Source organism: Oreochromis aureus, linkage group 4, assembly GCF_013358895.1.
Source record: "Oreochromis aureus strain Israel breed Guangdong linkage group 4, ZZ_aureus, whole genome shotgun sequence".
NCBI classification, from domain to species: Eukaryota; Metazoa; Chordata; class Actinopteri; order Cichliformes; family Cichlidae; genus Oreochromis; species Oreochromis aureus.
In genome coordinates this window covers 14,719,601-14,743,240 of record NC_052945.1, presented here as the reverse complement: position 1 = coordinate 14,743,240, position 23,640 = coordinate 14,719,601, and the positions used below count along the sequence as shown (strand labels likewise).

At 38.3% G+C, this 23,640-nt stretch overlaps 2 protein-coding genes across 3 annotated transcripts; both read right to left on the bottom strand.

Annotated features, from left to right (window-relative positions):
* Positions 1 to 246: 246 nt before the first annotated feature.
* On the bottom strand, positions 247 to 12,159 carry LOC116325219 (guanine nucleotide-binding protein G(o) subunit alpha-like). Its single transcript, XM_039610827.1, has 10 exons — positions 11,990 to 12,159; positions 10,255 to 10,390; positions 10,074 to 10,165; positions 9,884 to 9,976; positions 9,245 to 9,405; positions 5,299 to 5,427; positions 2,674 to 2,803; positions 2,518 to 2,589; positions 1,716 to 1,803; positions 247 to 610 (listed from the first exon to the last, which is right to left on the bottom strand). The coding sequence occupies exons 1-10, from the start codon at positions 12,026 to 12,028 to the stop codon at positions 420 to 422; spliced, it is 1,131 nt and encodes a 376-aa protein (XP_039466761.1). The 5' UTR covers positions 12,029 to 12,159; the 3' UTR covers positions 247 to 419.
* Positions 12,160 to 12,816: 657 nt separating this feature from the next.
* On the bottom strand, positions 12,817 to 23,428 carry LOC116325210 (ethanolamine-phosphate cytidylyltransferase-like). 2 transcript variants are annotated; one of them, XM_039610833.1, is made up of 14 exons: positions 23,063 to 23,428; positions 17,390 to 17,478; positions 16,822 to 16,983; positions 16,666 to 16,732; positions 16,493 to 16,577; positions 16,375 to 16,416; positions 15,084 to 15,216; positions 14,891 to 14,973; positions 14,732 to 14,809; positions 14,572 to 14,637; positions 14,418 to 14,483; positions 14,247 to 14,335; positions 13,886 to 14,044; positions 12,817 to 13,465 (listed from the first exon to the last, which is right to left on the bottom strand). In XM_039610833.1, exons 1-13 carry the CDS (start codon positions 23,197 to 23,199, stop codon positions 13,930 to 13,932), a joined length of 1,212 nt encoding a protein of 403 aa, XP_039466767.1. In that variant the 5' UTR covers positions 23,200 to 23,428; the 3' UTR covers positions 12,817 to 13,465; positions 13,886 to 13,929. The 2 variants fall into 2 exon arrangements, with proteins under 2 accessions (XP_039466767.1, XP_031601899.1); XM_031746039.2 differs by having other exon boundaries at positions 12,817 to 14,044; positions 23,063 to 23,427.
* Positions 23,429 to 23,640: the final 212 nt, after the last annotated feature.

Here is a 23,640-nt window from a genome sequence, read left to right as displayed (position 1 = left end):
TGTTCAGTCTGCTGAGGTATTACAGTGTGATTTATGACTTGCACCCAAAATTGCATGCCGAAATACCTTAGCTCAAGCACTGCAATGACAAGTTAGTGGTACTAAATGTCAACATTTAAAATGAAACATTTCCAAAGTGGCAGTTAACCATCTGTTGTCAACGAAATGTTGTTTTGGGTTTTTAACAGGAAAAAAAAAAAAAAATGTACAAAGAAAAGAGCCAAATTCTAAAATGATCAGACATGCTTACAAAGCAAATGTTTATTTAAAATGTTATAAAGTCAGAAAGGAAAAAGAACAATTAAATAGTGGTACTTCATCAAATTTTGAAGCTCTAAAAGACAAAAGGACACATGAGAATTCACAAAGAAATGACAGCAATGAATGACTTAAAACAATGTAAAGAGTCTCCAGAAGACTTAAACGAGCTGAACAGCTTCTATGTTCCCCCTCATAATCTGATCAACGACCACATGAAATGCGACCTGTACGCTTGTGGCGTCTATGGCTGTGGTGAAGTGGTGGTACACAGGCCTGTCAGGGTTGCTGTTACATGCTGAGAACATTGCAGTGATATGGTGGGCTGCAGCATCCACATCACCATCAGCACCTATGATAGCGGGAGAAAAATAAAAAATTAACTGCGCAAGGTTAATCAGTACATTTCAAACCAGGCATGTCTTTGTTTTTCTTCACAATCTCCAAATGCACTAAGAGCTTCCTTTAAATGACCTGAAATGCGGCCATGACAGCATCACACAGTTGCTGCAAATTTGTTGGCTACACATCCATGATGTTAGTCTCCTGTTCCACCCCGTCCCAAAGGTGCTCTATTGGACTGAGAACTGGTCATTTGAATACAGTGAACTCCGTGTCATGTTCAAGAAACCAGTTTGACACATTATCCTACTGGAAGCGGCCATCAGAGGACTAATACACTGTGGACATTTAGTGACAATACCCAGGTAGGCTGTTGCACTTAAACAGTACATAATTAGTACCAAGGGGCCAAAGTGTGCCAAGAAAATATTCCCCACACCATTATACCAGCCTGAACATGAAAGGCTTTCATGTTTTTTTTATGCCAAATGGTGACCCCACCACCTCAATTTTGCAGCAGAAATCGAGACTCAGATCAGGCATCGTTTCCAACCTTCAATTGTCCAATTTTGATGACCCCATGTGCAAGCATGTTGTGCACTCAGATGCTCCTCTGCACATCTTAGCTAAATAACAGTTATTTGAAGTACTTCTCCTTCCTAGCAGTTTGAATCAGTCTGCCCATTCTCCTCTGACATTACCCAGAGAACTGATGCTTACTGGATAATTTCTCTTTTCAGACTATTTTGTGTAAAGCTTAAAAATTGTGTGTGAAAATCTCAGAAGATCAGCAGTTTCTGAAATACAAATCAACTTTCTTCCTAATTCTGATGCTCAGCTTGAACTTCAGTACGAAGTCTTAACCATGTACACATGTACACATGCTAAATGCAATAAAAATGCTACCATGTGATTGGATGGTTAGATATTGGCATTAGCAAGCAGCTGAATATTAGCAGTTGAGAGTGTGGGTGTGTCGTGTTGCAAATTAATTATCTTGGAATTGTTAAGTGGTTCACAAAAAAAAAAAATCTCATGAAGGTTTGTTAATTCTTTCATAAGTCTTATAAAGACATTTAGAAAAGAAAAGTGGGTGGAGGGTATCTATAATGTACCTTTATAGCTAGAATGGTAAAGTCTCAAGTGTCTTCCAGATTTTAGGATCTTTTCCCGGAAAAGGTCAGTTTTGTTCATGAACAGAATCTGTAGAAGAGAAATAAAGAATGTTAATAATAAAATTATTCCTACTGAAACCTCTTCATTGGGATTTCCAACAACGTGACTCTCAGTCTCAAATATCTACAAAAGCAACTGTTCGTACACTCGAGGTCCATTTTAAAGAAAATAAATAAATTGAACATTAAGCAGCATTAAAATCACTGTTATGCAAAAAACCAGTATGCCAGTACACGCAAGTTCAGATCCATCCAAATCAACTCCAGTCAGTATGAAGTCGTAATTTTAACCACCTAAATAGATTTTCTTCACATTTCTCATATAACACTATAATTGGTTGTTCACTTTTAACACAAAATCATGTAGAAATGATTCAAATTGAAAGAAAATTAAATCCTTCAATTGTATTAAGTTCAGATGCTGATGGCTGATTTTTGCCCATAAAAACAATTTGACATTCTCAGTATGAAAGAAAACTAAACACAGCATCTCTCAAACAGCCCTCACAGCTTTAACTAAACAAAATATCCTGCATCTCAGACTTTGTATGCCTAATATGTACAGTAGACAAAGCTGACAATGAACAAAAAAGTGCTTCAGTCATTCCCACAAAGTTTTAGACACAGCACAACTCTAATATCTAACTTTCAAATATAACATCTGAACCCTTTAATCAATTAAATGGTAGGAAGAACATGATCCAATAAAAGGGTTAAACAAACTCAAACTGCAAAAACTTACCATGGTGGTTCGCTGGAGAACTGTGTGGATGCAGATTGATGAAAAAAGTTCAAGACTTTCTTGCAGCCGATTCTAATCGGTAAAGAGGCCATTTTAACTCCAACTGAGCAAAATCCACTGGCTGTAGAGATTTCTAATCAGTTTGTAACAACATACCACAGAAGGATCCTCCAGTAGTGTCATATCATAGCTGTTGAGGGCCACAACAAACACCACAGCTTGTATACCTTCAAAGCAGCTTAGCCACTTCCTCCTCTTACTTTGCTGGCCTCTGACATCATACAGCCTGTCAACAAGAAAAAACTTCAAGCTTTATTTTAAAAAAACAAGTTGGGAAATACAGTAATAACTACCTTTTACATATTTTATACCTCAAAATTAAATTGCTAAGGCCTTGGTGCTCTGAAATAAACTTGCCTGAGAACATTTCATATTTAGAAATGATACAATTTATTTAGAAGGAATGCTATTATGCAAATAGGTTAATTAGGAAAAGCATAGGCAGCAATCTGTATAAGTAGTTTTATTTCATTTTTTTAGGTTAGGAAGTGTCTCACTACAAATCAAACCAGCAGTTGACTTGCCTCATTGTGCAGCTCTGGATAAGCACCCAATTCATCCGGCAGCGTGCTCGACACTCAGAAATAACATTTCACCCATTTAAATTATTGGAGCAATTTATCTCAACAAGACTCTGCACCAAGTGAAGCGAAGGGTCTTGGTGACACAGGTAACGAGTTCCCATTTCGGGGTGCTATGATTGCAGTCTTCATGTCAGAGACAATGAAGCATTTACCCCATTGGTCAAGAGTCAGCGTTAACAAGCTGGGCGACAATAAGTTTTAAACGTGGTATTTGACAGAAGTAGTTTATGTAGTGAGGACAGAAAAGCCATCATTTATAATGGAAAGAGGGCTCTTTATGGCTTTTCCCCATCGAGTACAAGAACAGGATCAGAACTAGATATAGACAACTTAAATACAGTGAGTTCAGCAAGAGATGAACTGACTCAGTCTGCTTTAGCCATATGTGCAGAGCAACAAAACATTCATTGTAAAACAAAATAGCATTTAAGATCAATTTAAAGACAAAACACAAGACAAGAAAACTTAAATGAATTTCAGTAAATTTAAATGAAACCACTGAACAACAGTGATATATCACCTGCTACAAAAAGCAATATGCTTCCTTAATTTGGTGACATTTTTTCCCTGTGTCCATTGCAGCTGCATTTTCAGTAAAAAGCTAGAAGCAGCTAGTAGAGCCAACGCCACCTCGTACACTGGTTGAAAACACACAAAGCACTGTGCGATTAACAAGTTCAGAGAATTGAATCTAAACAATATTTCAGTTTTCATTGTGTGCATTCAGATATCAAATTTAAAGTTTACAAACTATAATTTAGTAACTTTATATTATTTATATTTTATCAAGAAGAACAAGAACAAATCTGAAGGGTGACACTGCAGTCCTTGAAGCAGCTACAGTATATAAAACATTCATATTCAAGTCTTTGTATGATTCTGTTTGTGACCCACACACCGAATAGAATCACAGTGAAGGGAAAGTAGGCAGGAGGCATCGTGAATGCTGGTTATTCTAAAAAACAAGAGTTATGGGAAAGAAAGTTGGGATTTCAATGATTCATAGCTAACTTTCTCTATATTTCTGCTAATACTTTTGGAATATCGAGTGGAATATAGAGTAAAGTCCTCCATATTTCATGACTGATTGATTCCCAGGAAGCCACCTGCCTTCACTCAGAATTGCTCATGAGGATCGACAGAGTGCATCTCGATAACCTCAAACGGATATGCAGGAAATATTGATTCATTTCTTAACTTTTCAACAAATAACTTAAGAAACAGTCACAAGTAGATAATCTATCACTATTTAGCACAGTGTGCTAAAGTTACATTGGTTTTGTGTTAAAAATCTGTGAAACTAGCAGCCTTCAGGCAGTTTCATAAAAACTATGACCCAGTAATTTCCACCACTTCAATTCTGGATGCCTTTGTTGCATTTTATGGCACTCTCGATGCCCATTTCCTTGACTCAGTCATTACTCAGCTGTCCAATAATGCATTTGAGCACAAGCGCACAATCTACAACAACAAATCACAGCTTTCTCTAAAGCACCACTAGTATATTTTATTCCTTTTTATGTGCAACTACAACATTCCTGACATAAGTCATCAGATTAGTCTTTTGTAGTTATGCATCAATATCTAGAGTCCTTTAATAACTACATAAAATGTTATCTTCTAAACAACCTACAGCTGTGTCTTTTAAATAGACCGTGAGTGTTGTTTCAGCTGCATTTGCATGTGCAGATTTGGTCTATATTTGTACACAGCAGCATATTGCAGCATGTGAGAGCAGGGATTTGATTCATAAGGCTTTTAAGTTTAATGGCCGATTTTTAATCCAGATTTCCTAATTTTGTTTGTGTTGGAAGAGTGTTAAGGGAATAAAAGAGTTCATTCTGTGATAACAAAGGTTTAATCGTTTATGCAAATATGAAAGATGAAAAGAGTTCAAACGTCTCTTGAAAGTATAGTGAGGTAAAATAGTTTTAATATTCACTGAGCACAGAGGAGATTGAATGGCAAACAGTAAATGGTAAATGTGATTCAGAGTTTTTTCTCAGATTTTTTTCAGGCAATCAGTGGTCCACTCTAAAGCACTGTTTAGTCAAAAAATAAAATATTAAACAAAAAAAATGAAACGTATTACAGGTATTTAATCTTTGCACTGTTGTATTTGGACTTGGTGTCTTACCGAAACATAGTTTTATCAACTTGAAACTGTGTCTCAATGATTCCACAGGTCCTCACTCTGACTCTCAGAACATCTGCATCTGTGGGAACGTAGTTTGGTGCGATGATTCGACTCATGTTCTCAAAGAAACTGGAGGAAGGGAAAAGAACAAAGGAGAAGGAAACATGACTTTGACTTCAGACTACAAGTCACTGTTTTTTGCCAAAATTTAGTTTGTATGAGATCACACCCACATTGGACATGTAGGTGTGACAGCAACAAAAGCAATCCCAAAAATATTTTCTCCAATCAGCTGGGGAATATAGTTTGTTTTTCCAAGCAACAGGTGGTTGCCGGTGGGTGGGCGGATATGCGATCAAGCTTTAGCAATCATTTTCCCAGTGACTGCTATTAAGTCTCCAGCAATCACTCACAGCTAATGGGAGTCGTGCCTCATTTTTCCCCCCATGACCCATGGTTGCCAGATGGTCATGGACCACTCCCTATCCTATCCTGTGTAACTGGGCCCTTCTTCACATCTTCAGCTTGTCAAGTGTCCCCCATTTCGGTCACATAAAGTCATGTGGTTAGTAGTCACATGTCAGTAAAACATCAATAGAAACTTCACATTGTACAGCCAGTTTAAGGTATTGGCAGCTAGTGTTTTTAGCCTTTTAAAATGCTGCTTTGTGTTTCTGGCCATGTTATTATGGCATATGGTAACTTTTTTATCATTAATTATAGGTACAAACAATTTACTGTTCCATTTAGATTATTATTCCAACACAGCAACTATATTCAGCTGTCAAGTATTTACCAAACTAAACCATTGTTATACCACATACCTGTAACATCATATTTGTTCAAACTGATTTAGACAAGTGAAGAAAAGTCAGTTCATGATTATTTTAAATTTCATGCTGGGATACTCGCATATCCAACGTCAGCATAAGCAACATAAAGAAAACTTTGGAGCACAGATGAAGTTTGAGAACAAGCCCAACTAGACTGCAGATGGAGGTGAGTCTCAGTAAACCAGGCATGGATATTTATGGCTGCAGCTCTCTCACATGCGTCATACTGTAGAAGCACACACCCCTCCCCAGCAGTTATTTTATAGGGTCAACATATAGAATAGAATTCAACTTTATTGTCATTGCACATGTCACAGGTACAAGGCAACGAAATGCAGTTTGCATCCATCCAGAAGTGCTTTAGCCATGATATAGATATATTACAATATATATTAGCAATAATATAGATATGTAAGTATATTACAGAAATGGTCTATTTATGGTATGTTATAATGTACATGGTATATGTGAAAGTAAAAGAGTTCACAAAGTCATCTTCCAAAGTAAGACACCCTAGGAACTAACAGAAAAATGTCAGAGATTCTGATGACTCTACTTTCTGCACTTTGACGCTCCTGACACACAAACAAAATAAACATGCCAACACTTATATACACAAGGAGCTAAAAGTAAGGGTTTTAGACACCTTGACTTTAATTCATGCATGTTCCTAAAGGTCCTGCTCTAACGCTTTGAAGCTCTTCTGGAAACCTTGTGAAAGTCTAACTAATGAACAAACCTCACAGACTTTATCAAAATTCTGAACTATGGAAAGAAATTGCTGCAATTTTTAAAAGCACATTTCTCCATTCTGAGGTCCTCATCAGTTCACTTGATATGTTAGACTGTTTTTCTTACCATTTCATAATGCACCAAACAGGCCTGGACAACAGGCAGGCTATTTTAATCACCCTGCTCTTACTATGGAGCCATGTTGCTTAGAATTTGCGAAGAATGCAATTTTTAGTTACTTCATGTTAAAATAACCATGTGTTCCAAAAACCTGGCGACTCTTCAGAATTAATGCTGCTTTCACAGAGGTCCAAGTTACTCGGCCATGTGCTCTCTCACCATACATGCTAGGTGTTAAACCAACCCCAGGGTCCCCACTTATTCACATTTAAAAGGGTTATATATCATTTACATAGCAGTTTTACAGACTTGCAAATCATTGCATTCTTTACATTTTCTAGGCAACATTTTTTTAAGACAAAACTGTAGTTTAGTGGCAAGATGATCAAATAATATTGCTTAAAAGTGATCGACTTGCTTTAAAGTAATCAAAGGGGAACACCAAGAATGGTATAATATTACAGAAAAGTCAATCACCCAAGCTTAAAAAAAATGTTTTGCTCTTAATATGCATCATTTATAATTCTGTGCATACAAAAAGGCAAAATTTGACCTCCTTCAACAGTAACAAGTTCAAGCTGATATAAAGTAGTGCTGATTAGAATCTGTTTTTAAAAACCAGTTACATCAATAGTTACTTTGTAGTAACAACAAATTTCAATTTAGCAACATGAACAGTTCAGTTGACGCCAAAGCTGATGTCAGAAGTCATTTTACACATTCAGGTCCTTGGGGGAGTCAAGTGTATCACAATAGTCCAATCCAACATTTCCGGAGGGAGAAATCAATGCAGGGTCCAGCAGTGTGAAAACATGGACAAAGAGGCAGTCGGGTTTCACGTTATCCTCCAGCTCTCAAGTCCGAGTTCTGATAATGAAGCCGTCACAAATCTCTGAGACTGGCCACATGAAAGAAACTTTATCTCGACAGATCTGCTCGCCTTTCCCTCTGAGATAACAGCTTCTATTCAGTCCATTTGTTCTACATTCAAAGATAAAAATTACTAAAGAAATTTCAATTTAAAAGACCATGTAACCAACACTGACCACAGTACACAGTCTTATGGTCTTTAAATAGGAGTAACCTGCAATTTAAGCATCCAATAAGTCACAAAATTCAAGAGACATCCTAATGAATGACCAACCATCTGAAGGAGAGGTCATTAAAAGGTATCTTGATCTATGCTCAACTATCCAAGTAAGGAAATCCCAGTTTATCTGAACGTAGCGTTTTCTGTAAGAGAAATGATTGAACTATAGTAGTAACAGTACATGTCTAGATGAACTTTGAGCCATAATTGAAAGAGACATGTTTTAATACTAGTAGTCAATAATAATGCAAAAATGTATGTCATGAACCTTCAAATCAAACATGAATTACAATTTGATTTGTTTATTGGGTCACAGTGATGCAATAAGAACGATTTCAACAATGACTGCAAAACAAACTGCCTTTATATAATAATCAGAATTTAGCAAGCTGCCCGGGGGAATATCAGATATTTACTAAATAAAATATCACACATGTGAGAGGGGGGTCTCATAACTGCACTTACAGGGAAAAACAATAATGCCATTTATTAAAACATATTCCACACTCACATTAACAATTCCCACTTCACCTGATGACACAACACAAATCATCTATGGTGAGTAGTCATGTAGGATTCATGACATTTTACAGGCTGCAGTGCAGCTGCCACAGCTCACTTTTTTTTTTTTTTTTTTTTTTTTTTTTGAACTGAGCATCTACATTTGCACAACCTGAAGACAACAATAGGGAAAAAACACGCTCTGACCACTTCAATAATAATTATAAAAATACAAAAATATTTTTGAAAACATACTGGCTGTAATCTAATATCTAAATAACGCACACAGTTTATCAAATCCAGAAAAGTTATGTCACCACTGAATCATACTCCAAGATAGTGAAACTACAACTTTATACACATCTTTGGATTCTCAAACAAGAAAACTCAGTCATTAATTGTGTTTGTTTTATCTGCGCCACTCTAATTTTCATCTCCCTGGATATCTGCAAACAGTTTTTTAAATGTGGTCCAATTAAGCCTATTACACAAATGTCACAGAAATCATTTCCTGAGCTCAAGTTATTCTCAGCGCTCTCTTTACCGTAGCTCTGTATTGGCAAGATGTGACGCTATGCTTCTTACTGGGCAATTTCCCATGACATTTGCACCATCAATCATAATTGGTCGTGTTGTGCAACATAAAGTCACTTAATGTCAATCTACTTACTAGAGAGCAGAGTCGTTCAGCTCAAACTCGTAACCTCGGGCTGCAGCTGCTCGGACTCCTTGGTCGGACCAGAGTGCACAGAAAGCATGAGCCATAAAAGGAAGGAGCTCCTGATCGTCCCCTAAACACTGGCTGCAGGACAGGATGGAGCGAGCATGATCCTGATAGGGACAATATTGTTTAAAAAAAAAAAAAAAAAACCCAGACACTAGATTTCTTTTGGAATTAGAGTAAATACAATCTTTTGCCTCCGATCTGTAACTACTGGACTCCAGAGTCTTCTACCTTGTTCTTGTTCGATCTATTTAATACTAAATAGGCTTATTTATACACGAACCGTGGCAGGATATTTTATATGACGGTATCTTGGAACACATATGTATAGATGGCGTTGAAATCCATTCTTGCCATCTTGATTGTGCTCACAGTTTGGGCTCATCTAATTGCATCATGAACTCAGACTGTTTTATGTGCTTTGATACTATACATTAAGTTATTTGCATTATTTCATTCTATGTTAAAGATTGGGTTATAATGATGAGTCATCTGTAGTGATGCTGTGTATGGACAGAGACTGTCATCTAGTGCAATGAAGAGGAGTTGCAATTAAAATGGACTACCAAGACCTCTTAATCTCACCTTATTCTGTTTGTTAGCAAGGTTTATCCTCAGTGTCCCCATGCCTTGCAGAACAGTCTTCATAGAGGTCAGAAGATTGTCCAGTACTGCAGGCTGAGTGAAACATATCAAAGACATTTTGTCATTTATCTGCCACTTACAAAGTTGTTTGGGCCCTTAGGGCAGGACAGATGACTCATTTTGCCCATACCTTGAAATTTATAAGCTCTTGTTTGGAGAATCCATGATTATGGATTATCTTTATCTGCTTGACAATTGTACTCTTTCCAGTCTCTGGAGCACCTGACATGTACAAATTGAAGGATTAATTTAATTTTAATTTGCCAAAACTTAACTAAAAATATATAACTGATACATATATGAATAAATACCGAGCATAAGGATTTTGACCACATTATTATCCATGCTGGCATGTTTGTGAAGGTCCCGTTCTATTTTAGAGCTTTGGAGTTTTGCCCTTTTATGCTCCTCTGCAACATCCTTGTGAAGGCACATTCCCAGGCACAGCTAATGAGAGAGAGAGGAAAAAAAAAAAACAATATACAAATTATAATGTATAAGATACACCTTTCACTTTAACACTTACATACTGTTCATACTTCATGTCTTCATTAATTCAATTTTAGATAAGAAAACTTATACTGCCCAACTTTTCAACAGTCACTTTTCTTTTTATTTCTTTCATTTTCTTTACTCAAATACACTATTCAAACCTTTGTGAAATACGAAAACGGGTATTATTTTATTTCAAATTATGCAAACTGATATAGTGAATAATAAACTAAAAAAATATTATGATGATGATGATGATGATGATGATGATGATGATGATTATGATGATGATGATTATTATTAATAATCATAATAATAATCATAATAATAATAATAATAATATATATCACTTATATTTATTTCAGAATCAGAATACTTAATCAATCCCTCAGGAAATTATGTGGGTTACAGTTGCTCCAAGACAGTAACAGACTAAACTAATTAAATAACAAGTTACAAAGTTACAGAATCTACAAATTTAACAAATAGCACTAATATATACAAATTGCTCAATTATAAACAGGGGTGCACATAAGTGGTCTGCAGGTGCGCATTCGCTGTCAAAATAAAAGACGTGCACCAGATAAGACGTTGAAACGCGCGTTTACGTACATAAGATTTTCTGGAGGAGGACAGACATTTGTTTAGAACTCTTAAAGATGAAGAAGCAAGCTCCTTTAAGCAATTACTTTGGTGTTCCTCCACCTCCAAAGAAATGTCAGAAGGAGTCCGAACCGCAAAAGAAGCGCGTATTCTCGGAAAAGTGGTTGCAGGAGGTGAGCTGGCTTCAAACAAATGATGAACGCACAGAGATGTGGTGCAGAATATGCCGTGAAAATCCCACTCTAGCGGACAAAAACAGTCCCTTTTATATGTACGCAAACGCGCGTTGCAACTTCTTATCTGGTGCGCGTCTTTTATTTTGACAGCGAACCACTTATGTGCACCCCTGATTAATATCAAGAATGTTGACAAAGAATATTACAGAGGTGGAATGATTATATATATTTATTATAAAAAAATGTGATAAGAACTTTGGGCCACAGAAATATTGTTTAATAATCTTTTATGTTTCATAAAGATGTTTTTGTAATGTTTGTTTTATATTTATATCAACAGGGTTGTCACAGACAGATAGGCAGACTTTTTTGGTGATATTGGGCAACACGTTTTTAACAGTTTTAAGAAACATTTCAAAAATTCAAAACAAAAGTTTCTATACTGTAATCGTTATATTTTATATGCATTTTAGTTATCAAGTTAGGACAATATTGTCAATAACAATAGTAGTGTTTAGTGCAAGGGTTATTGTAAATCCAAAACTAGGACAGGAAAATGCCCTGCAATTAAAGAATGTCTCGTTTTTCCCTCTAATTTTTTCTTTTTGTGTGTGTGTTTTGGGTCACTTTAGGATAAGTAATCGCAGTTCAGCTAACAGAAGAGGAGCAGAAAAAAGTAATTTCACCGCCGCCAAATGTCTAAATGGGTCAACTCAACGACTGTATATTCCATTTTTAAGAGGTTTGGAGTTGTTTAAATGAAACGATGACTCACCTGCAGTGGGGCTGGCAGTACATTTAGACACGAAAACATCTCTGCGTTGTTGCTGGTCACTCTGGGATGGTGTTAAACCGAAGTTATTTTTCGTTGGGGTGATAAAAACAAACGCAATGTCTAATTGGCTTTAATTAGGGCCACGTGCGTGCGTCTGTCTTTCAGAATGCACGCCGCGTTCATGTAGCTCGTGACCCTCTAGGTACTCACCTGTATGCGGTGTATTCTATTAAGCCTGAGGTGGGCTGTTCATTTTCCCAGGGGCCACGTGAGAAGTGAGTGTTTAGCTTATAAGCTTATACAAAGATGAAATTAAGCAGATTTGACTTATTGTTGTGAACCTCCACAGCAGTCCCAGTTTCTCATGTGGCCCTTTGAAAAAGTGAATTGTCCACAAACAAAACATCGCAATTAGTAATGATCAAAACTAGAATATGTTAATTCAGCTCCATGCCTCCAGTTTAAAAATGTGTTCATACTTTATCAAACTTTCCTTCACAACATGTTTTTTTTTTGAAAGCTTACAGCACATTGCTGGGCGCTAATCAGCTGCTATTAATAATCTCAAATTAATGGTCTGACATTTAGCGGACTCTGTGTGACTCAGATGTGGCAAAATTAAGATCAGATTATCTCCTTATGTCTCTCTAATCAAAGGTCATTTCTGTGTCCAAAACATGACTCTACCCTTTTTATAATGTGACTAATGTGCGGCTTCATCATCCGCCTCTTTAACTAAGGAATCAAATTAGAGGCGAAGACAAACCACACAGTGTGCATGAAAGACAAAGAAGACAGCAAACAGCTTTTCAGAATAAATTCTTATTATCAGCAATAATATACTGCAGCCTAATCGGTTCCTGCAGCATATGTAACATACAGATTATAGCCTATACTTAATACATTCCAAACTCACATACAGACATATCATTATGTTTCTGAAACGATGCGAAAACATCTATACAGTAATTAATGGAGAGGAGGTGAGTAAAATATACATCTACAAAAAAATATATAATTTAATCCTGTTTGATATAGAGACAGACGATAAATTGAGACTGCACGATCAACTCAACAACTCTGAGCATCTGCCGTAGTCTTCTAGTTAGACTGTGAAAGCTAAAGGTTTAAACAGTATATTAGAATAAATGTGTGGAGTGTTGGTTAAAAAAAGAGCTACTGCACTCAAAAGTCCAGATGTTCAGTTCAGATCTCAATTATGTGCATTTTTTAAGTTTTAAAAAAGAAAAGGAACAAAAAGCAAAATTAAAAATGTTTCTCTAAATTCTGGAGTAGTCGGTGTCGTCTGGTATGTACAGAAAAGAGAAGCAGGGAGATTAATCTCCTGATTCTCCAGTGTTTTTCAGCGTCCTCCATGAGCCTGCGGTCACTTTATAATACACACAGACACACACAGTGTAATAGATTAGTTGTGGCGCTAGCCCATTGCTGGGCAAAACAGCAGCATCAGCCCCACTGAAACGACAAATCAAATCACATCTTGTTATATAATCATGTGTCTGACCGACAGCGCGAGATCTCACACTGCATATGCCCAAGAAATAAGATAAAATGCCTTTTTTTTAATAGGAAAAAAGTATTTCGAGAATTAAAAATGACATAAAATAGACATTTGAATATATAGTGACATCTTCCTCCAAACTTTGAATATATCTTATCATTTGCATGTGCGATTGTTGACTGACACAAACATATAATTGCATATGCAGAACATGTTAACAAACCCTCGTAACACACTATATTAATACCTGATGATCCCACAGCAGGTTACGCCACCCTCGTTAAAGAAGGGGCTGCTGTAAAGACTACTGATATTAGCCAGGATCACGTGTGGAGGGTGTCATAGCACTTACAAAAGGGTTGATTATAATGTACATGAGTTTATATTAGTTGAATATGTCACTGTTAGCTGGAGGTGCCTACAGCACAGCCTGTGCTCTTTCTTTAGTCTTTTCCTCCTCTTGTCGCTTCATGGCTTGGATCATTGCAATCTCTTTGGCCTCTTTCTTCTGGTTCCTCGCCTCAAATAGCAACCTGAGTCAAAGGAAAGTGTAAGTAATATATAGTAAGCCTAGTTTCAAACAAATACACACTCACTGGCCACTTTATTAGGTATACCTGTTCGACTGCTCGTTAATGTACCTAATGTAACTGTAAATGTTAACTAACTCCAGGTTAAAAGATACCATGATTGCTTCAAGATGTACGATAAATTTACTAAATTTGACTGTTTTACCTGTTTTTGATTATCCTTTGCACGATGGCGTCCGTAGTGAGGCTGTTCCCACTGTCAACAGTGCGCAGGATTCCTTTTCTTCTGGGCTCCTGAGGATTAAGGAAAAACTGTAAGAAAACACTTATAAATGCGTTTTCATAAAAAATCGCAGCATATTTGTGGGAGTCTTACAGCATAAGGGTCAGATCCATCTTTGTCGGGATATATTTCTGTCTTTCCATGGCAAACGAGATCCACCTGTGGAAATTAAGTCACGCGTTTCACTGTATTACTTCTTCCTGTTACCTATGCAGTGATAAAAGTTAATTATAGCGTGTGCACGTACCTTGAAATGATCCAGCAAATCTTTTGTGACAGCAAACGGTGCACCGATCACCACTTCTGACACATACTGTAGAAACAAAAAAATTAATATCAATCATGGATTTATAATCAATGAACTTTCATTGTTCTGTGCTGATTGATAAAGTTTAAACAGAACTTACTCGACAAGCCAGGACGCTGAGAGTCCTCTCGTGGACATTCATGATGGGGTAGTTTTTCCCTTTGTAGCGATTCACCTCCTGGATGATATGGACGCACGAATTGAGAAATCTCAAAAGAAGGAAGCAGTAAATGTCTCACAAAGATATAAAAATACTCACCTGATCAAAGTGTAGCCCCACTATAATGTATGGCTTTTCTGCAAGCTTATGCACGGCTTCCAGAAAGTCCACATGGCCAATGTCTGGTAGGAGACTAGTCAGGATTGTGTAGCAACTGTTTTATGATTTAAAGGGAAAAAAAGGTTGGTGTATAATAAAATCTAGCAATTATTGAGAGGTTAACAAAGGATACGGAAGAGATCAAAGGCTCCAGCCACATAGATGATAGTGTCTCCAGGTTGAGGCTCCTGGCCTGAGGCAAACTGGATGATTTTCTGAGATGTCTGAAGGAATTGAGACACCCCTGTCCAGGGACTATGGCCCTTCTGGTCAATCAAGAAAAAAGCAAAAGAAGTGTAATGTGACAAGTAGGAATACAACAGATTTACTTCAGTATAGTTAGTAGTATTAACAGGGACTTGAAGGAGAGATCGTATTTCTCTGATACTACCCTTTCTTCAGTGCTTCCATTACAACTCCATTGAAATTTTCACATACAAAATCCTGAATGATAAGGAACCTACACACCTTAAAGACATCATAGAATCTTATTATCTCAATGCAGAAATCTGGTCCCAGACTGCAGGCTTACTTGTAGCTCATAGAATTTAGACTGGAGGCTGTGCCTTCAGCTAACAGGCATCAGCTCCCAGTTTGGATTTGGAAGACAGACACTGTGTCTACTTTTACAATTAGGCTTAAAACTTGCTCTTTTGATAACGCTTACAGGTAGATGTTGCTTTATGCTGAGCCTGCTGTGGGACTTCCTGTGACGCCCTGAGCATTTCCTCAGAACAGATCGCATCCTGTTAAAAGGGGCTTCTTCATTCTCGCCATTACCTTGCTGACAGGACAAGTCAGATTTGGGGAATTTTTTTTCTATAACATGGTAGGGTCTTTACCTTACAGCATAAAGTATCTTGAGGCAACTGCTATATAAATAAAATTGAATTGAACTAAACTGAGTATTGCCCCTACATATGAGCCCAGAATGAAACTTGTGCTGCATCACTGCCACCCAGTGGTGTAAGTGGTCAATGTCACCTTTGGTCAATAGCAGGACTACAAATCCAGAATGCATTTATTCATTCCTCGCCAAATTCACAGCATTACTCTTCCACTCTTAAATGTGGAGAGACCCTCTACTTCTTTTAAGCTGTTTAGAGCCACAGCATGCTGGCTCTGAGTTACTTTCCCCATCCAAAGAACAGAAGTGGCATTCAGTATTGACTGGAAAGGCCTTCCACTTGATTACAAAGTGGGTCCTAAATCAAAGACCTTTATTTAATTATGTCTGACATCTGGTCCAAACACCAAAGTTTGCTACTTAAATAACAAAACAGCTAAGTAAGAGGAAGTCAAAGAGCCAGCAATCTTTGGTCAAACACACCCAGCTGAAAGGCTTGACTTTGAGCTGAGGTTTTGATATGAACTGGCTCATAATCAAACCATCAAATGAAGCAGGAAGTAGAAAATTGACTTACTTTTCCAAAGTTGTCTGTGTGCTCCTGATAGTCTGAACTGTCCTAAAACAGAGGATAGGAGAAGTTTAGCTTTGTGTTCTGATCTGAGCTCATACAGAGAGAATCTGGTGATACTCACAATGTTGCTGTGGTGGGCTTTGGTCATCAGCAGCATCCTGCCAACTAAGTCTGTTGTTGAAACTCCCTGGGTTCGCTTGCACTCCCTGTAACATCACAGCGCAGAATGAAACTTTAAAAAAAAAAAAGACACATCCCACCCTGGCTTATGCTTATTTGGAAAGGAAAACTCACCTGTACCGTCCTGACTTCTTCACCTCTTCATATGTATCTTTTCCATCCACAGTTAATGTTATATCGTCTGAAACAACAGCATACATGAGTTCTTCTCCAAACTTTAGAGAAATACAGCTGCCTACGACTCCAGCTGCGTGTCTAAATATTCCATACCTCCGTGCACACAGAAGTCACAGTTGTACTTGTCGAGGGTCTCGAGGGTGGTGACATAAGGAGCTCCTTCCACGACCTCGTCCACCCATTTTATGGCCCGCACCATCTTATATCTTTCTTCCTGAGTGAAGACTGGTGGACCCTTGTGCTTTGAAATCTCACCTTGCAAACAAAAAAAGAGTAGAGTGATTGAGACACTTGTAATGGATGCATGTCTTCTTAAGCCGAAAGAAAGGTTGCTGCTATCTGTGCCGGCCCTGACCATCAAGGCATTCTGTGTTATCACAATGTCAGAGTGCCCCAGTGCACCACAGGAGGGTGGGGCACAGCTAAGGCGCCCTGCTACTGTCACAACAACTCTTTCCAAGTGCAGTGGATGCAGCTGGTGCCTGACTGGTAATGACAGGACCGAAGAAGATATACAAGCCCTGCAGGTGCTATGGTAAGGAGAAGTAGCAGAATGTACAGTATAAGCTAGACTATGCATAACAAGTGCAGACAGAGGGTTTCTGTTACACATGTACATGTGTGAGGGACACATACATGTGTACATTATTTTGAGCCTTACTGTCTGTGTGTACTCCAACAATGAGGTAATCTCCCATGCCCTTGGCCTGCCGCAGCTGGTTGGAGTGGCCGTAATGTACCATGTCATAGCTGTAAAGGAAAAACACATGAAGGAAGAGTATGATTACTCACAAAAGCTGCACCCTTGTAGTCAGGTACAGTGTCTAGAGGGATGAAGTAAAGCATCAAGCTTGAATTAGAGCAAGAAGATCTGGCAGCTGTTCGTTGCATAACTCCTCTTCAAAATACCGTATTTCTTTTATTATTCCTCGTCATAACAACTTTTTGCTGAACCAGATAAAAGCTGGGTGATATGTTTTAATTTTGAAAACAACAATTTTGACAATCTTTTGAATCTTTTTTTGGCTCTTTTGTAAACTTGGATGTCAGATCGTCTTTATGCCGTCCGGATTAAAGTGAAATAAAGAGCATTCACTCCCTTGTATGCAAGGGAGTGAATAAAAAAAACGGGGTTTTAATTCATGGATTATAACATTTAAAAAAATACTAGTATGTATTTATACATTTACAAGCTTCTTTTAATATAAATCAGTTGGTATCAACCACAAACATATTTAATCAAAGTCTCAAAAATTCCAAACAAAATGTCAGCGGGTGTGTGGTTTCGCTTCCTCTTCTCTCCTCCCCTTGTAGGATGCCATCTGTACATAATTAGATTAACACATATTGGACACTGAGATTGTAACACAGTAATCTAGCATAGTGATCGAGGACAGATGGGCATTAGCCCTCCATTGCTATCACTACTGCCAACAGTTGACATCCTGTTTTTCTTTCTGATCTACTCTGAATGCGATATTTTGGCGCTGATATGAACAACAGAGTAAGTGTGTACTCTGATGAAGGAAACTGCAGGTAACACTGAAAATGAACTGAGGTGGATTAAGATTAAAGTACGTTAAATGAGTCGCTCCTCACTTCTTTATGTTTAGCTTCTACTGAGCCAAAGGGGTCTTAAGGAATAGTTAGCAATAATTAGTTTGGCAACTTTTAAATGTTTCTGCATGACGGTGATCCCCCACGTAAACTCCACAATAAAAGACTATCAGTTATAGATTGGCATTCCCATTACCAGATTGCAACATTATTGAAGCAGTGTGGGATCATCTTGACGGACAAAAGAACAAAAATAACATTATTGTATTTTATATTAACTTTTTACACTTGTATTACACATTTGCATTCTCATGAGTAAGTCCCAGAACAGCACTATGAATAGCATCCTAAAAAAATCAATAAGAAAACAGCTCCACCAGGGCAGCAACAGAAACAGATCCTGTGTTGTTCTGTGATGTCAGTCTACACAGCTAGGCTACAAATAGCCTGCACTGCACTAAGCATGGACAAGAAATTTTAAAAAGTAACCAGAATTTTGATCGCGATCACTGCTCACTAAAACCAAACACACTAAAAAAAACTCATCAGGAATTAATTTTGTGTTTGTGTCATGTTTGAAACAGGATCAATGCGTGCAGGTGCTGAAGGAACAGAACTGGCTGTGAGAAAGTGACACGGGAGCGTTTGGAGGTGAATGATATGAGATGAAACTGAGACCCGCACAGTGACAGGTATAATGCTTTTACAGGTGCTACACTATCTAGATGGCCAACATGTGACCATATTCCTCTTGTATTTTTTAGGAGGGGTGGATCGTCAAGCGTATCACTGGAGGATGATGAAATATTAATTAGTGTACTCTGTTAGGAGACACCCAAACTGCACCTAAGCTTCTCGGTATGAATAACAAACATCTCTGCACACAAGTATAAATACACAAGTATAAATAATAGTGGATCTGTGAAGCTCATCATCTTCATTTGGTTTGAATTGACTGTAATGCCTCAGAGTATGAGAGGAGATATTAGAAGTATAATACCTGAATAAACAGTGTTACATACACTCACTCATATGGACACGAATGTTAATTTTGGGCTGTTAATGATTTCTTTGAACAGTTCTTTTTTCCAGGGTAGAAAAACACAGCATACATTTTTAATGACTTCAGAAAAAACAAGAGTTGGGTCCACACAGGGTCAAAAGTATAAATACAGTTAAATAACTTAATAAGTGGGGCTGAAGGTTCTATAATGTCTTCTAACTTGACAAGTCAAGACCTATTAACATCTCGTTAGTGATGATGTTTGACTAGAACTGGCAGTTTCTTTTGAAAAAATTCAAATTCAACTAAACTGCTCACGTAGGCATGTTTCTATGTGAGCAGCTGCAATGATGACTAATTCACTTCTCCAAATGTCTTCTGGAGAAAAGGTTTATGATCAGAGAAGACAAAAATTGAACTATTTGGCCACAATGACGAGGTAAGTTTGGACGAGTAAAGATGAGTACCACTGTACCAAATTTCATGCATGGAGGTGGTGGCATCATGCTCATGGGGTGTTTTGCAGGCAGTGGTACTGGTACATTGCACAAATTGAATAAAATAATGAAAAAAAAAACTACCTCCAAATTCTTTAACTTTATCTCAACTCAGCAGCTAGATGGTTGAAACTTGGACGATTTAGTGTTCCAGCGGGATAATGATTCTAAACACATAAAAACTTGTTTTAGAATAAAGTAGGCTATCATTGAGCTTCTGAAATGGCCTCACCAATGCCCAGGCTTCAACTCTACTGAAAATTTGTGGACTAGACTTAAAAGGCAGATCTGTGCCAAGAAACCAATCAATTTAAATGAACTCTACAAATTCTGTCAAGGAGAGTACTCATCTATCCAGCCGCAATTATGGAGGAAACTTGTTGATGGCTACCAGAAGCATGTGGTTAACGTGCAACTTGCTAAGGGACATTTAACCAAATATTGTGGGGCTTTATGTATATATTTGAGCCTGTATGTGTTCATACATGCATAGAAAGTGTGAAATAAATTTAATCTTGTGCACCCAAAATATAATTAAAGATGTATGGTGTACAATCATTACATGCTGGAAAAAGAAAAGTTCAAAGAAATCAATAAAAGCCCCAAATTAACAAAATTGACATCCATGCCCATGATGAGTGTATGTAAATTTCTGATTACAATTTATGAGGCTGACTGATTAAAAATTCAGTGGTTATCTCTCAGGACCAACAGTCTCAGATAATCCTGGGATGAATGAACACACCACTACTTAACAAAGGCTTTGAATAACCACTTTATAGTCTTCCTTGTACCTCAGCAGATAGTGGAAATAGACTTTACACTCTTCCTTGATGACGCCTGTTTGACAATTGATCTTTAGCCCCTGTCACCTTCTTTCACAGTGACAAATAAGAACAGAGAGAAACAAAAGGGAGAAGAAGACGGTGCAGGGTCAGAAATATCTCAGCAGTTGAACTGAATGTGCACTTTCCTTGGACTTTTTCCTCACAAGCTGCTGACACAGCAGGATATCAGTAGGAACATGGCGATGTACTGTACAGTCAGCCTTCGGGGAACAATGTGCTCAGTGAGAGGCACGGCCGCACAAGCTGTGGATGGCCTGAGCAGGTGTGGGCTGGAGGGGTTAAGGGGGTTAATGACAAGAGCTCTGTTGGCATTGGCTCTCTGTGCATGCTCACCCCACCGGTTAATATTCCGGCATCCCAAATATTCTGCAACATGCCATCAAACAGCTACACAAAAATGGCAGGATTTCTACAAGAGAAAGCCACCATAATCCTCGCCTTCATACACAGAAACTCAAAACATCTATTTTGCCGCCGCAGCATGACACCATCAAAGTTCGGTCTTTCTACCAGTGGAGATATTTGACAGCAAGCCTTTTTTTCCTCGGTTAATTGTGCTATTTGTGTAGTGAAAAATGCCCATTATAACTACAAACAAACACCTTCATCATATGGCTTTTTTTTTCATTATATTTTCATACATTTGCGGAGGTGACAACAGCTAACATGAGAAATTTCTTACTTCATCAGCTAATGTTTTCAGCTCTTTTTAAACATTTCATCTAATTTACTAAGAAATCTGAGTTCAATACAGATTTCAATATGCTCCCTGTTTACTCTTAAGCTATGGACCTTGGTGCGAACAGCCATTTTTTTTTTCACACGGAGGTCAATGGAGCGGAAAAGGCTGGGCTGTTGTCGAGTTTTTCAAATTCCATGAGAACCACAAACAAAATTCCATCTGCATCCATTGTTTCTGGGATGGACTTGGATAAGTCTATAACCCCTCTAATACACCCATAGTTATATACGAGTATGGATTAATGGGGAACATTTTGCTAGAAATGTGTCTTTTACTAAAGAAACCTTCAGCAATCAATATGCAACTGTTTTGGCTTTTTATGTTCTGTTGAGCTGGCGATAGCAAACAGTTATTCCCATCACATGCTCTGAAGGGGAGCTTAGCTTCACTGTGGGCTCACCCAAAAGTGCCAAGGTGACATGTCTGAAATACTAAAAGCTTGACCAACAAGCATGAGTGCTTCTAAAATAACATTTTCATACCTCAGATTCACACCGAACACCACTGTGCTCGTTGCATGACTGGTAACGACAATTAACGGTGATTATCAGAGCTCAGCTGCTCTTACTGGAGGGCTGAGTGATTTACTTGGATATTTTAACACCACCAGCTTAATTAAATGATTTAAAACCGGAGTTACGGTTTTACTTCTCAGTCTGACTGTTGTTTGTGTGTTTGCGAGCAGCGGCGTGTTGTATATATCAAATTTAAAAGTGTGACATTAGAGCTAAAGAAGCAGAGCAAGCAAAAATCTAACTGTGCTGCCGTGTACATGTTTGCTGTTCTGCAAGACAAGAGCTACGATTCATATCTGTGATCATATGAATCCATTACCTGTATTACATTAAAGAATGCACAAATAATGATATCATAAATCAGATATGATTATTTGTTATTCCATTACATCACACCAAAGCAGACATCCTTTTTTACGGCTGTCATTAAGGAGGCGTTACAGCTATTCCGAGTCAAGATAAGGATAAGTGTCCTGGGATGTTTCTCTTTTAATTGCCTCTTACCCAAACTAAGGCACATGTGATTGTAATAAGCATAATACTCTTCAGGTTTCTCAGAGAAACTCTTCACTTGCCTCTTTTTGTCATTTAATACTTTACACACACAATTTCTTTTTCTACTCTATAGAAAAAAATAATCTTTAAAATGAAAGTAAGATCAGTACCAACTGGTCACTGCTACAAGACCAGTAAATACACCTAATACTGATAGGAAGTTGCAGTAAACTGCAAGTAGATAAAATAGTAATCAATTAACTAATTTGGTTTGTCGTCTTGGTTCTCACATGACCTATTTAAAATCCAGCATAAAGTTAACTACACTACAAACTCTAGTCACGGTTAAATGGTTATGAGCAAAGGCAGCTGCAAAGATCACATCTGTGCTGATGTTCTAATAATGTCCTTACTGGGAAGAGCACTAAAACTGGGTATGATGAGGTGATTGACCGATAGCAGGATATACACTTTAATAAGCATCCCCACTCAAGAAGTTGTGTGCATGCTGATACCAGTGAAGAATGAAGCAGCAGCGCTTTGAGCGTCCTGTAACCTGCAGCAGGCCTGTCCCAGCAGCAGGTATAATGCTGCCACATCCAATGAAACGTGCTCGATGCAAATAGTGAGCATAATCATAATGCTGTGGTATCTTCATCACGCATTTAAGAACTCACCAGCCATCGCACCACACCCGGATTCTTCGCCTTCTCTTCTCCGGACTGCAAGCTGCAGCGCCGGGGGTCGTGCCTGCGTCTTTCCCGGCTGCTGTGTTCACTTGGTGGTGGTTGTGGTGATGCCCGTTCTTGATCATTGTGGAGGTGCTGACTGTGCTGAATTTGCAGCCCGGAGCGGGAGACGGACTCTCGTCAAATGAGGCGGTTACCGGACCGTGTCGGTTCGTGCGTGTCCCGTTTCAGCAGGACAGCCGGTGTCTGTATCAGCAGCGGCGAGGCAGCAGCAGGAGTGCGTTGCGCCAATGCCTCCTCTACCGGCGACGCAGAGACGCACGACGACCTTTGCGTCAAGTTGGTCAAAAACGCGGATGAACCAGAGAGGACAGGAACACCATTAATAAAACTCGGTGTGTCACATCGTTGTGCGTTGGTTTTATTTTGAAAAATCTGGCTCACAGCTCCACGTTTATTAAGGCTCACTTGACAGAGGTCGCATCGTACGACGGTGCCGCGTCCGACATATTGTTACATAATAGCGGCGTTTTCCACCGTCAGGTGACGAGATCTGGATTCCAATA

Coding starts and splice junctions, on each gene's coding strand:
- LOC116325219 (XM_039610827.1), bottom strand. CDS start 12,028: ATGTTTTCGTGTCTAAATGTACTGCCAGCCCCACTGCAG. Junction 2,804..5,298: donor GTTGATAAAACTATGTTTCG/GTAAGACACCAA, acceptor TCTTGTTGACAG/GCTGTATGATGTCAGAGGCC. Junction 611..1,715: donor TTACCATTCTAGCTATAAAG/GTACATTATAGA, acceptor CCGCTATCATAG/GTGCTGATGGTGATGTGGAT.
- LOC116325210 (XM_039610833.1), bottom strand. CDS start 23,199: ATGATCAAGAACGGGCATCACCACAACCACCACCAAGTGAACACAGCA. Junction 14,638..14,731: donor TCAGCGTCCTGGCTTGTCGA/GTAAGTTCTGTT, acceptor TTGTTTCTACAG/TATGTGTCAGAAGTGGTGAT. Junction 14,336..14,417: donor ATGGATCTGACCCTTATGCT/GTAAGACTCCCA, acceptor CTTAATCCTCAG/GAGCCCAGAAGAAAAGGAAT.